This window comes from Colossoma macropomum, unplaced genomic scaffold, assembly GCF_904425465.1.
Source record: "Colossoma macropomum unplaced genomic scaffold, Colossoma_macropomum, whole genome shotgun sequence".
In the NCBI taxonomy this organism is placed as follows: domain Eukaryota; kingdom Metazoa; phylum Chordata; class Actinopteri; order Characiformes; family Serrasalmidae; genus Colossoma; species Colossoma macropomum.
In genome coordinates, this window is record NW_023494791.1 from 41,553,748 (window position 1) to 41,565,827 (window position 12,080).

Here is a 12,080-nt window from a genome sequence, read left to right on the forward strand (position 1 = left end):
AAGGACAAAATGTTACATATGATGTTCTATACAAGGTTCTAGACTGCATATGATAGAGAGGAAGTCAGAGAGGCAGAGAGAGACAAACCCTGCTCCAGATATTTTTGATGAGTCATTTTATTGAGATTTTTTTGAGTATATCTTTTTACTTCCATTAAGCCATTTTTTAATAAGCTTTTTAACAGATACTAATAGCTTCCGTTACAAAAAAGGCTTTAGAGACCAGCTGTAGTTACAAGTGATTGACTCATGTTTAAAGGGGCTACTACCACAAAGATTCTGAAACAGGAACGTGCAGAATATTTGAAAGTGTAGGTTCCTGTTTCTGAGGCCGAGTGTGGGTTTCCTGTTTTTGCTGATCGCTAGTTTACACTTCCTTCTTTAGAGTGCAAGCACATTCAGAGCAGCAGGTTTAAATGCCAGTCTAGTTTAAATGCCAGTCTGTATGGCATCACTCATATGTCAAAATATTATAAATAAAACTAACCTGTATTTAAGGTATAATTATTGAAATAAAAAAACTAAATCTTGTCATGAAATAAATGTTTTTCTTAATTCTGTGTGCCACCATTGCTGACACCCCTAGAAAGTCTTAAGAGTGAAATGTAACTGAAGTACATCCCCATTTTATATTTTAAAGTTGACCTGAGTGATTGGAAAGTACTATAATGGGTCAACCATGATATGAGATAAACGCAGCCCAGATGCCCCCAGTCATCCATCACTATGAGAAAGACCAGAGGAAACAGCAGTGATATAGGACAAAAGGTTGTTGACCTGCACAAATCAGGAAATGGCTACAAGAAAACAGCTAAACTGTTAAAAAATGGCCATTTCCACTACCAGGGCAGCAATTAAGAAGGTTAAAACAACTGGAGATGTTAAGAATGTGTCGGGAAGAGGACGTATGTCTATACTGACCCCAAGCACATTGAAGAAGATGGTTCAAGTGGTCAAAGAATCTCCAGGGATCACATTGCAATTGTGGAAATTAGGTAGGTCTTGTGGTCAGATTTTCTCCAAAATGACAAACAAACACCACCTATATGACCACAAGATACGTATAAACATATTTATTCCCTGTTAAGATTTAGGTTTTTCTTTTAGGCACTGTACTTCAAATAAAGATTAGATTTTGTTAATATTCTGAATGAAAGGTCAAAATGATAAACAATAATAATGAAAATCAGAAAAAATAGATACACTTGCTTTTTTTGGGCAGTGATGATATAAATGTATGTGTGTGTGTGTGTGTGTGTGTGTGTGTGTGTGTGTGTGTGTGTGTGTATGTGTGTGTGTGTGGCAGGGTTGGGAGAGTTACTTTATAGATGTATTCCAGGACAGATGACCTAATTCAGAGGATTACTAGGTCAAAGTAATGTAATATAATTACTTTCCATTACTTTTACATTACAAGCCTTTTTATTTAAAAGTATTTAAACAAATACTGGAGAAAAACAATTTCAGTAGAAGGACTTCCTAACATAAGATAAGCTGACATGCACAGTGATAAATTCTCATGAAAGAAAAAAATCAGGATCTTTATTTAGCAGACAAATTTACCTCCTAGAGACAAACACAAGCAAGAAGCTAATTATGACAAGAGTGATGTTATTTATGATCCTGCTAGTCACCACCCTGTTTTTATAAGGTACCTGTAATCTGATTACCATCTTTTTTTCTGTAACTGTAAAGAAATAAAGTTACCTTTTTTGTATCATGATTACATAATGCTGTTACACCGTCACTACCCAACCCTGATTATAATAGTCTCTATCAGTGGTTATTTCAAGCTTATTAATTGTTCTGGCGAAATGCTAGCTAGTTTATATTTTTAGTACAAGTCAATGTAGAACATTTCACTTCTCAATCATATAGAACTCAGGATGTCTTCAATAAGGAAAGATTCCACAACTTGACAGTCACCATATCTCAGACTGAGAAAATAAAGCATGAACTGAACTGAAAATACAGCAGTTAGTAGCACGCACAGGACTCGTTAAATGATTTTATGGTTTGAAGCCCAACAATTTACACCCCACTTACACAGAGACTAAACATACATAACGGATATGTATCCGAACCCAGTGATGTGAGCTACAGCCAAAACTTTTGGGAATGTATGAAAATCACTACACATCACTCTATGTGCTACTAACAAAGATGCTGGACGAAAACTGACCTGTATACAAAAAGACAGAACAAGCAACGCACCCGTCAGCAGGACAGGCCATCCATTTTCCTATAGTTTTACATGACAGTTTAATGAGGAAAGGAAATGGTCCACTTCGACAAACTGGGGCTTGATAATCAGCGCCAAATTTATGATCACCTGATGATCTGCAGTGTCAAGGAAAACTGCATCAAAAAGGTTCTAAATCGGAGTGCGTCATCTTCAGTTCCTTCCAGGTCACAGCTCCACAGAGATCAGCATTTTCTCTCTTCTAACAGTTTAAAATCCACTCATGATGGCCTTGCTAATTAGCTGATGAGTTTAATCAGGTGTGTTTAAAGAGGCAGAATGCTACACTCTGCAGAACTGCAGCCCACCTAGACTGGAATCCAACACATTCTCTAAACACAATATGGAACGCCACCCGGCTGGTCCTGTGTATCCTGAACTGTTTGAGACTGTGAAAGGAGTTGAAATAGCAAATTATACTAAAAAAATGAAGTCAATACTCATTACCACTGAAGGATATTTACTCTATCTGAGCCTGTTTAGTCTTTGAACTTGTGACTGTTATTGAAGATACTCCAACATGTTGGAAATTCAATACTATTAGGTCTTCAAGTAATGTGCTTTATCAAAAAAGTGTGAATTTCTTCCTTTTAATCTACTTTTTCCTTTGATACTGTTATTTCTGAGTGCATATTTTTGGACAGGTATACAATATAGGGAGCAAGGAGCTTTTTTTATATGGTGACAGAAAACACAGTAGCACACTGAAAGTTCCAATTACTGTGGGGGAAGATTTTCACAAGTTAAAGGGACAAAGACAAAGTCTCTGAATGTATCATTGGTGAGGCATTAGGTAGAATAACGTTAACCACATAAAACACCCCCACCCACTCATCCAAACATTCTCTTACCGACAGCGGTGGGTTGCCTTCATCCTCCACAGTGACGGTGAGTGTGTATTGTTGCTGTCTCTCTCTGTCGGGAGGTGAAGGTCGGGTCACTATCTCTCCGGTCATTCGGTCCATGCGGAAGGTGAGGTCCTGGTTGCCATCGGTGATGTAATAGGACAGCATGCCATTGGGCCCGATGTCTCGGTCAGTAGCGACCACACGCAAGACTGATGTGCCACCGCCTACATTCTATGGACACACACCAGAGTATGTCTCAATGACATCATTATTGAGCCTAGCATAAAACTGTGCATCAAAAGTTTGGGGACGTCTGGTTTTCGGGGGGATAAATGCTTTTAATGAAATGTTTATAATAAACCCTAATAGCCTGTTTTTTGGTTAATTTGCAACTTGATATATTAAACAGGCATTACTGATGATCATATAGTTTATGCATAGTTCTAATGAACATTTAGTATACAGTGTTCTCTATACTATAAGTATTGGAATGACGAGGCTAATTCTTCTGTTTTCTTCAGTTTGGAATTTGCCACCTGTGGAGAAGCCACAGAAAATCTGGGACAGGGTTTTATGGACCGATGAGATCAAGATTAACATTTACCAAAGTGATGGAGGAAGAAAGGATCTGCTCATAATCCAAAACATATAAGCTCATCTATGAAGCATGGTGGACTTAGTGTCATGGCATGGGATTGCATGGCTGCTCCAGGAGTGGCGTCACTAAGCTTTATTGATGTTACTCATGATGGCAGCAGTAGAATGAATTCAGAACTTCACAGAAATAGTCTGACAATTTAGAGAAATGCATCAGGAGGAAATCTAATTAGGAAGAACTTCATCATGAAGCAAGTCTGTGACCCAAAACACACTGCCAACACAACAAAAGACTCTGAAGAGGAGACTGAAGGGAGAACCCCCTCAAAACAAACAACACCTGAAAGAATCTGTGGTAAAAGCCTGGAAAAACCTCAGGTAAGAAAAACGCAACACTTTGGTGTTGTCAGTAGGTCACCAGGTTAATGCAGTTTTTGCAAGCAAAGGATGTGCAACCAAATATTATGTTATTTACTTGAATGTACTTTAAGACTACCTGCTCCTTTACTCATCTACAAATTGGGTGGCCTGCCACTAAAGGTGCCATGTTCTAAGTTGTTTGACATATTTTGATTGTAAATATAAGGACAGAAAAACTGAAATTCTGATCTATTGTCTCATATTCATCTTTTGATCTCAAGCCAAAAACAAAAATAAAGACAAAAACAAAAGAACTGGCCTTACCACTCCAATGCCTTTGGAAGAGACTGTAAATTTACATGTATGATATTGGTGCTCTCTATGTAAACATGGTTAGCCTTTTATATGTGACGTTACTGCAAACTAGCAAGAAAAGACAAAAAAAAAGAGAAAACGTGTATTAAAGCTTGCTAGTCAAAACGGCAATAGCACATCATGCGATCATGTCAATTATACAACAGTTAGTTCTGGCCACGCAAGCTGATTGGTTGAGAAGCGTTCTAACTGTGCTGTTATTTCTCCATAACATCACAGGTTTTTTCAACTCCTACTTTGACAGCTGTAGGAGATGATCAAGCCATTTGAATGGTTTTACTTTTTACTTTGCCACAAACCGAAAATGGATACTATTAAGATCACATTTGACCGACAGCTGATTTGGTCAGACTCTGAAGATGAGACTACACTAAATTCCTAAACTGTCAGTCGGTCTGTGTAAGGAGCTGAAGAACGAACTGCCAGCTGTGCAGCGAGTGAGCTGAGTCTGTTACTCTGATGTAGCAACAAGCTGCTTGTTAAGGAACTATAATTTGGCGGAAGGAACTGCTGACGTTAAAACATTAAACGCCGCGTTCACCGCCCAGTTTATTAATTTCTTACTTTATTCATTTAACTGTTGTATAAAAGCAATAGAACACTCGAGGGAGGGTGTTATCACAAATATTGTATTTTTTTATTTCGCAATAATACACTCCCTCTCGTGTTCTATTGCTTAAACGATATACTTTCAAACCACTGATTTTACCTCCCTGATTAACTCAAGGTTGTTCGTTTTTAATTTTGTCGGCTTCTTCAGCCATGACAACAAATAGGAGCTTCCCAAAGCCAACACATGGGAAAAAGGAATGGTAATGACAGCTGGAAAAAACATATGAAGATGACAAAATACTGCAAATATGTAAACTACACCTCACGGATGACTTTATAATGAGAACAATAAGGTGTAGCAAAAAAGCTGTTAATTTAGATAACTAGTGGAGGAACTGAATTTCTTGCTTGAAATTTTGTTTTTTAATTGCTTCATGCAATTGTCAAGCTGCATATAAATTATGCTGCAGGCAACTTACTGTATGGAAACAGTTGCGTTAAAGTTTTTTCTATATGGAAAAGCTTTTCCCTTTTCTTTAAATGTTGAAGTCTTGTGGGTAAACTTGCAGGCAGCTTTTTACAGCTGCAATGAGCAATGAGCAAATTTAAGCATGCATCAGCAGTATGAGCCCTCCTGCAGTTTAAGCCAATTAAGCCTAACAAGACCTAATGCTATATGTAAAGTCAGCCTAAGCTGTGTTTGAAAATCGCTGCAGCTAAAACACCAATAATGTACCACGTGATCATTTCAAATGAAACAACTGACAAGACATCACATCACAGAAAATAAAATTACCTGGTCTCTTGGAATAATGTTGCTTATTTGCTGGTGACTAGACAGCTTAGTTGTTTGCACTTGTTCTGTTTTGTTAATACTTTAAGGTCTTTGCAAAAAAAAAAAAATGTGATACAAAATGTGTAGATTTTATTTAGTTTAATCCAGAGGTGCTGAAGTGTTGTGATTGACAGATGGATTCATACTGACCTCACTGATGCTGACGTTGTAGCCACGAGGGCTCTGCACTACAGGAGCATTATCGTTCACGTCCACAATGTTTATGGTCAGGGAGTGGTCTGTAAACCTAGGAGGAGAGCCGTTATCTGTGGCCCGCACCTGTATGTACACACAAACATGACATGGGGTCATACACATGTCCCATATTAATGACTATCTACTGAATGCTAAAATAGTAATAATTGTGAGTATGTACTAGATTCCACAGTAGCACTATGGAATTTACTAAGCCTACGACAGCAACAGTTACACTGTAGCCCCATCAGTAGTGATGAACTAAATGTATGGCTCCAACAGCCACGTGAATATACACATAAGGATGTGTACCATGTACATAGTCTTGTATCATGCACTGTGGACTGGCAGTAGTACACTCATGTGTCAGGCAACAACACTTTGTTATGTGGTTTGACACATTTCACGCGAAAAGAAAGATGTATCGAGTTAAGGACGCAATGTGGTGTTTTTAACACGTCTTAGTAGACACAAATGACCCTTTCGGAGCAAGACATGCACTTGCTGGATCGAAAAAAGTTTGCAACGTTATGGGCCAGATTTACTAAGAGGGGCAATAATTAGACACTTTGCGCTGGTGTGGGTGGCTAACTTAGCTTATCTACTAAGAATTTAGCTTATCTACTAAGACGTTCCATGCAAATGAACATGCATGGATGTTCTTGCATGTTTCTTTGCATGGCGTATGTATTTAACATATGAGCAGCCTAACATAACCACATGCTTTTTGCATTGAAGACTGTTTCCGCCAGATATGAGAAAAAAGGCTGTGTCCCAAACAACACTAACAGTGTGTAAAATGCACCAACATTGAGTGAATTAAAGTGTAGCATATAAAGTACAGAGCTGTGTGTTTTGACATGCAGTCAACATGATTTTAATCATCTTATTTTGGTTCAAATTGGGTTGAAATAATTAGACTGACTTATTTTCCCAAGTACATGCAGGGTGTTTTAAGGCAAAGCAGTACATGGAGAAAACACATTTTTCAGTTTAGCATTATATTTCCATGATTAACATGTTGACACATGTAGTTTCACTTCTCATTGTGTGTGGTAAATAAACATTGCTATATTTGTGCTGAAGATATTGTGTCAACAGCAGTGCAAAAAAAATCAGTTGATAAGTTTCTGTAGAACGAAGCTTTGCACATCAAAAACTCTGAATGACTTTATTTAAATCTTAAAGACTAAATTATGCAGAAATTTGGAAAAAAATCGGCATTCTCCTTTAAGACACGTTGATGAGTGTAAAAAAACACACCTTCAGCTTTAGGAAATAGTCATTTCAACACTGTTTAACTAAAATGATTTTGTTAAGGTTTGTATTTCCTTCATCAAATTAAAAGTGCGACATAGCAAGCATTGTTTTTTTTATAATAGTTGGAAATAAATGTGTTCTCTTTCTTTCCTCTCTGAATTACAACACTGGCTGCCACATTACTAACAAAAATAAGACATGCTTTTCTCAGGCATTAAACAGCACATAGTCAGCATGTACTATCAGTCTATTACTAGTGTTTTGTGCTTTGAGAGTGAAGCTCCTACGAATGCATATGCAATTAGGCAAAAGTGCACAAGAGCAGCTCTGCCCCTTTTATCTTATTAGAGGTGCTAAAGAGTCATCGTCCCTTTTTAGTACATCATGACAGCTACTTTTTAACACCAAAACAAGGTTTGCGATGGTGCAAAATACTAGTAAATCTGCCCTGTACCTTAAAAAGTAATCACTGAGCTTTCTTAAAAGCAAGCAAATGCAACATTGTTGTGTGTTTCCCACTTTGTTTCATGTCTGTTTTTGCTGTAGAACCATTTTGACAGTCTGCCCCTACATATCATGCAAAAACAACAGTGTAGACTCGGTCAGTCTGCACGTCAGTCAAATGGCCCCTTCCTGTCAAAGTAGGCGGTCCTTGGCCACACTGAGCAATGAAACCTACCAGACTCTCTGGACAGTATTTGTGATTATGTGCTGTGGCTTCTACAGTAGATGAGATCCTCTCACCTTGAGCAGGTAGCGGTCTATCGCTTCTCTGTCGAGGGGGGCATTTACATAAATGTCTCCGTATGTGTTGTTAATCGTTCGGATCTCGAACACGTCCTGCATGTTCCCTGCCGCCAACGTAAAGTTCACCTGGAAGAAGAAGAGGGTTGAAAAAAGGAAGAATGACATGAGAACAGAAGAAAGAGAAGAGACAGGGGCCAGGAACAATAAATAATTACCTGTAATAATAATAATAAAACATGCATTTGTGATAACAAAAAGAGACATACACATAAAAAAATGATAGTTTGTTTATATATGATCTTTCTCACTGAAAAGCAGGCCTCGTTCATGATGTTATATACTCATATTTCTCATCTTGGCAAGCTTATACATACAACTTCTGAATTATTGGCACCCTTTGTAAAAATCAACTAAATAAATATATTAAATAAACCACACATGCAATGATAGTGATGTTTCAGGCTTAAATAAATGGGTAAGCTGCATCTTTTTATTTTTACACTGTATTTTGGAACAAAAAAAGTCTTTCTTTAGTAACCCTAATTAATAATGGGGCCCCCCTGATTCATATTTAGTAAAGTTTCCCTCTGACAAGAATAACAGTGCTGAGCCACTTTCTCTGAGGATTAAGAAGGAAGAACACATGTTCAGGGATCTTGGACCACTCCTCCATGCAGAACATTTCCAGTTCCTTGATATACTTGGATCGTGGACTGCCTTCTTCAACACACACAACAGGTCTTCAAGTGGTTTAAATCTGGAGACTGGTAAGGCCACTGCAAGACTTTGATTTTGTGTTCCCACAACCATTTCTGTGTGGATTTTAATGCATGTTTGGGGTCATTATCTTGCTGAAAGTTTCAGCCTTCTGTCAGAAGCAGAGAGGAGATTCTGGGCTAAAATCTCCTCATACTTCATCAGAATTCATCATGTCATTAATTTTTACAAGATCCCCAGGACCCCCAGCAGCAAAACAGCCCCAAAGTATCAATGATCCACCACTATATCCGACATGGATATCAGGTGCTTTTCATCGCATGTAGTGACTTTTTTCACCAAACGTGATGGTGTGCATGACCAAAAAGTTCGTTTTCATCTCATATGATCACATCACATGATTCCATCTGTAAATTTTGCAAAGTTCCTGGAGACAAGAAGCAATAAAACATCTAAAAACGCAAACTTTTTTGGTTTTATCAAAAATATTTTTTAGTGGTGCCAATAATTTTGCCTCAAATGTTTTTTGAAAGAATATACTATTCTTAAAATAAAACCAAAACTCTTGTAGGAATGATTTCTATTAAATAAATGAAACATAACTTTAACAAACGTTTTTGAGGAACATTTAAATCATCATATGAATTGTTCATTTTATATGACTGTTTTTGCCAATTTCTTTGAGGGATGCCAATAATTACGATGTTGACTATTTGTGCAGCACACTGAAAACTGATTGATTTGTGTAAACCATTTCCAAATGCATAAAATATGTTGAATTTGTATACAGTCATATGCATATTTAATATCTTCTATTCATGTAGAAATTTTGTGCATATTTGGGTCAAGCTAATTCAGTGCATTACTTGTTATCACATCTCTCTCTCTCCCTCTTTCTTTTTCCTCACCAGTCCATTTCTTCCAGCATCTCTGTCCCGCGCCAGCACCACAGCCACTCTCCGGCCCATGGGCGTGTCCTCTGGAACATTCACTGACAAGTCCGATGTGAGGTCAAACTCAGGGCTGTTGTCATTTTCATCGAGAATGGTTATGGACACCTGTCGCAAGTCCAGGAGTGAAGAGCAGGAAGTAAATCACCCTCAACCGAACTAAAGTAACATTTGGAGAGATTTACATTTGGCTTAGAATAATAAAAATAATGAACCATCTCTTACCTTCTACACTTGGACAAAATATTGGAAAAGAGACAAAGAATTTGGGTCAGACATGGGCATATTATGCTGATAATAATTTGTTAATTTAACTGTGTACTGAAAGTAAATAAATGAGGAATAAACAAATATGTCGGTACACTTTTCTTTATCCTTAAACAGATTCAGACAGTTTAGTTAATATAAGTTTACCACAGTGGAGCCTCTTTTAGGCCCTCCATCATCAGCAACCACAGTGAGGGTGTAGGAGTCGCCCTTCTCTCGATCAATCTGACCAGTTACAGTGATTCGACCCTGTGGAATACACACACGCATGAGGAGCACATACCCGTGCACACAAACCTGAATGAGGATATAAGTACAACACAAAATACTTGAAATAATGAAGGCACATTCACAACCTGGACACTGGAGAATGAACCTTTTAAGACCTCAGGTTAAAAGTGTCCACCTGGGTGTTATATTTATATCTCTCACTGTATGGTATGGTATGTACTCAATACTCTGATCATAATCGGATTTCTGCAGTTATCTGATTATTCAAATGGTCATGTAAACAGCACACTCTGATTTCTTAGATTGTAGTAAAGTCTACAAATCTGATTAAGAAATCCGAATCTGAATTTTAGCTAAGTAATCTTTCCCAGCGCATATAAACTCTTACTCTGATTTCTTTCGGATTTCTCAGACTGCACATGTGCGAAAACAGACCACGGTACCAGAAATATTCCGTGTTGCCATGAGACTTTTGGAGTGACACTGAAACCAACTACATGCTTGACGAAATAAAGGATTTTAATATTATTCATCTTCTAGATGATGTTTGTTCATATTTTCAGGTAAAGTCGTGCAATGTTTTAAAAAAAAAGCTGCTACATGAAGTTTGAGTTTCATGTTATGTTTATGTCACATCTTATTCTGTGAGTTTATTAGCTGGTTGAAAAGCAGAAATCCGATTACAGCCTGACTCATGTAGACCCGGAGTTTCCTCATTATCTGATTGCTCAAGTACAGGTAAACGAGTTGATCAGATTACTAACAAAATCTGACTTTCTGCAGTTATCAGATTATTAAGTGCATGTAAACACAGTCATGTTAACATTAAAGGTGAATGTCATGACAGATGTCACAATGTTTGATATCATGACAGCTTTCACACGATAACATTTTTGCTAAGTATTCCCTAGTTAGCCACCACGACATTAAACATTATGAAACCAGTCAGGAGAGTTACTGATAATAGTAACAGTATATTGTAATATTACTGGGCATAAACTGTTATGACCACTTATAACATCACATGACATCTGCTATGGCATATTTATGGCATGTGCTCTGTTGCAGAGTTTAAGTGTTGCCAAGACATTTATGTAGTTTTCCAGGTTTTAACCTTAGTTTCTCTGCTTGTGTTGTGATGTATTCCATGAAAATAGATTATGATTATACTTTGAGGAAATGTTCAAATAAGAAAGGCTCGCAGCTACATATTGCCGTACACAACATCCCTGTGTTACATCAAGAGAAACAAGATTAGGTCTTCTCACCGTGACACTGTCGATCTTGAAGAGGGCGAGTGCAGCGGGGGATGTGTCTGGGTCAAAGCGATAGGTCAACTGGTTCAGGTTATCAGCCGACTGAGCCCGCACCTGGATCACCTCCGTTCCTGTGGCAACGTTCTCCCGAAGCAAGGCTTCATAACCAGCCAAAAGGAAGGCCACAGCCTCGTCCAGCTCGTTCAGCAGAGTTACATACACGGTGCAGAAGGCCCGGTTGAAGGGAGGGGCCTGGTCTGTGGCTGAGATGTTCATCAGGTAACTGGTCTTGGTCTCGTAATCCAGGTAGTCCACTGTGGTCACCAAACCTGTGCTGATGTCCACCTCAAACTTACGGTCCGAACCAGCAACCATAGCATATGATACTGCACCTCCATCTCCTAGAGAGCGGGCGAGAGAGTTTGAACCAAATCAGTCCTGTTATACAGTCGTATCCAAAAGTGTGGGCGCCCCTGGTCGAATGCCGTTTTCTTGATTTTCTAAGTGAAAATGACCATAGAGAACACACACCGCACATTTTAATGTACAATTAGAGTTTATTTGCTGATGTTCTAAAATTTTGCAGAAAACTGCAATTTATATGCCTGCTAGCTTACTAGTATTTTCTCACCAAGAACCCACCTTTCT

At 38.2% G+C, this 12,080-nt stretch overlaps 1 protein-coding gene across 1 annotated transcript in view; it reads right to left on the minus strand.

The window, feature by feature from the left end:
* Positions 1-7,967: 7,967 nt before the first annotated feature.
* The window catches only part of LOC118810932 (cadherin-23-like), a 338,859-nt gene continuing 334,746 nt past the window's right edge, over positions 7,968-12,080 (minus strand). The window contains exons 32-36 of the mRNA XM_036575094.1: positions 11,445-11,833; positions 10,093-10,194; positions 9,904-9,906; positions 9,637-9,786; positions 7,968-8,137 (exon numbers count right to left, since the gene is read on the minus strand). Of these exons, the coding sequence (XP_036430987.1) occupies positions 7,985-8,137; positions 9,637-9,786; positions 9,904-9,906; positions 10,093-10,194; positions 11,445-11,833 (797 nt within the window). The 3' untranslated portion in view covers positions 7,968-7,984. The remainder of the gene's footprint in view (positions 8,138-9,636; positions 9,787-9,903; positions 9,907-10,092; positions 10,195-11,444; positions 11,834-12,080) is intronic.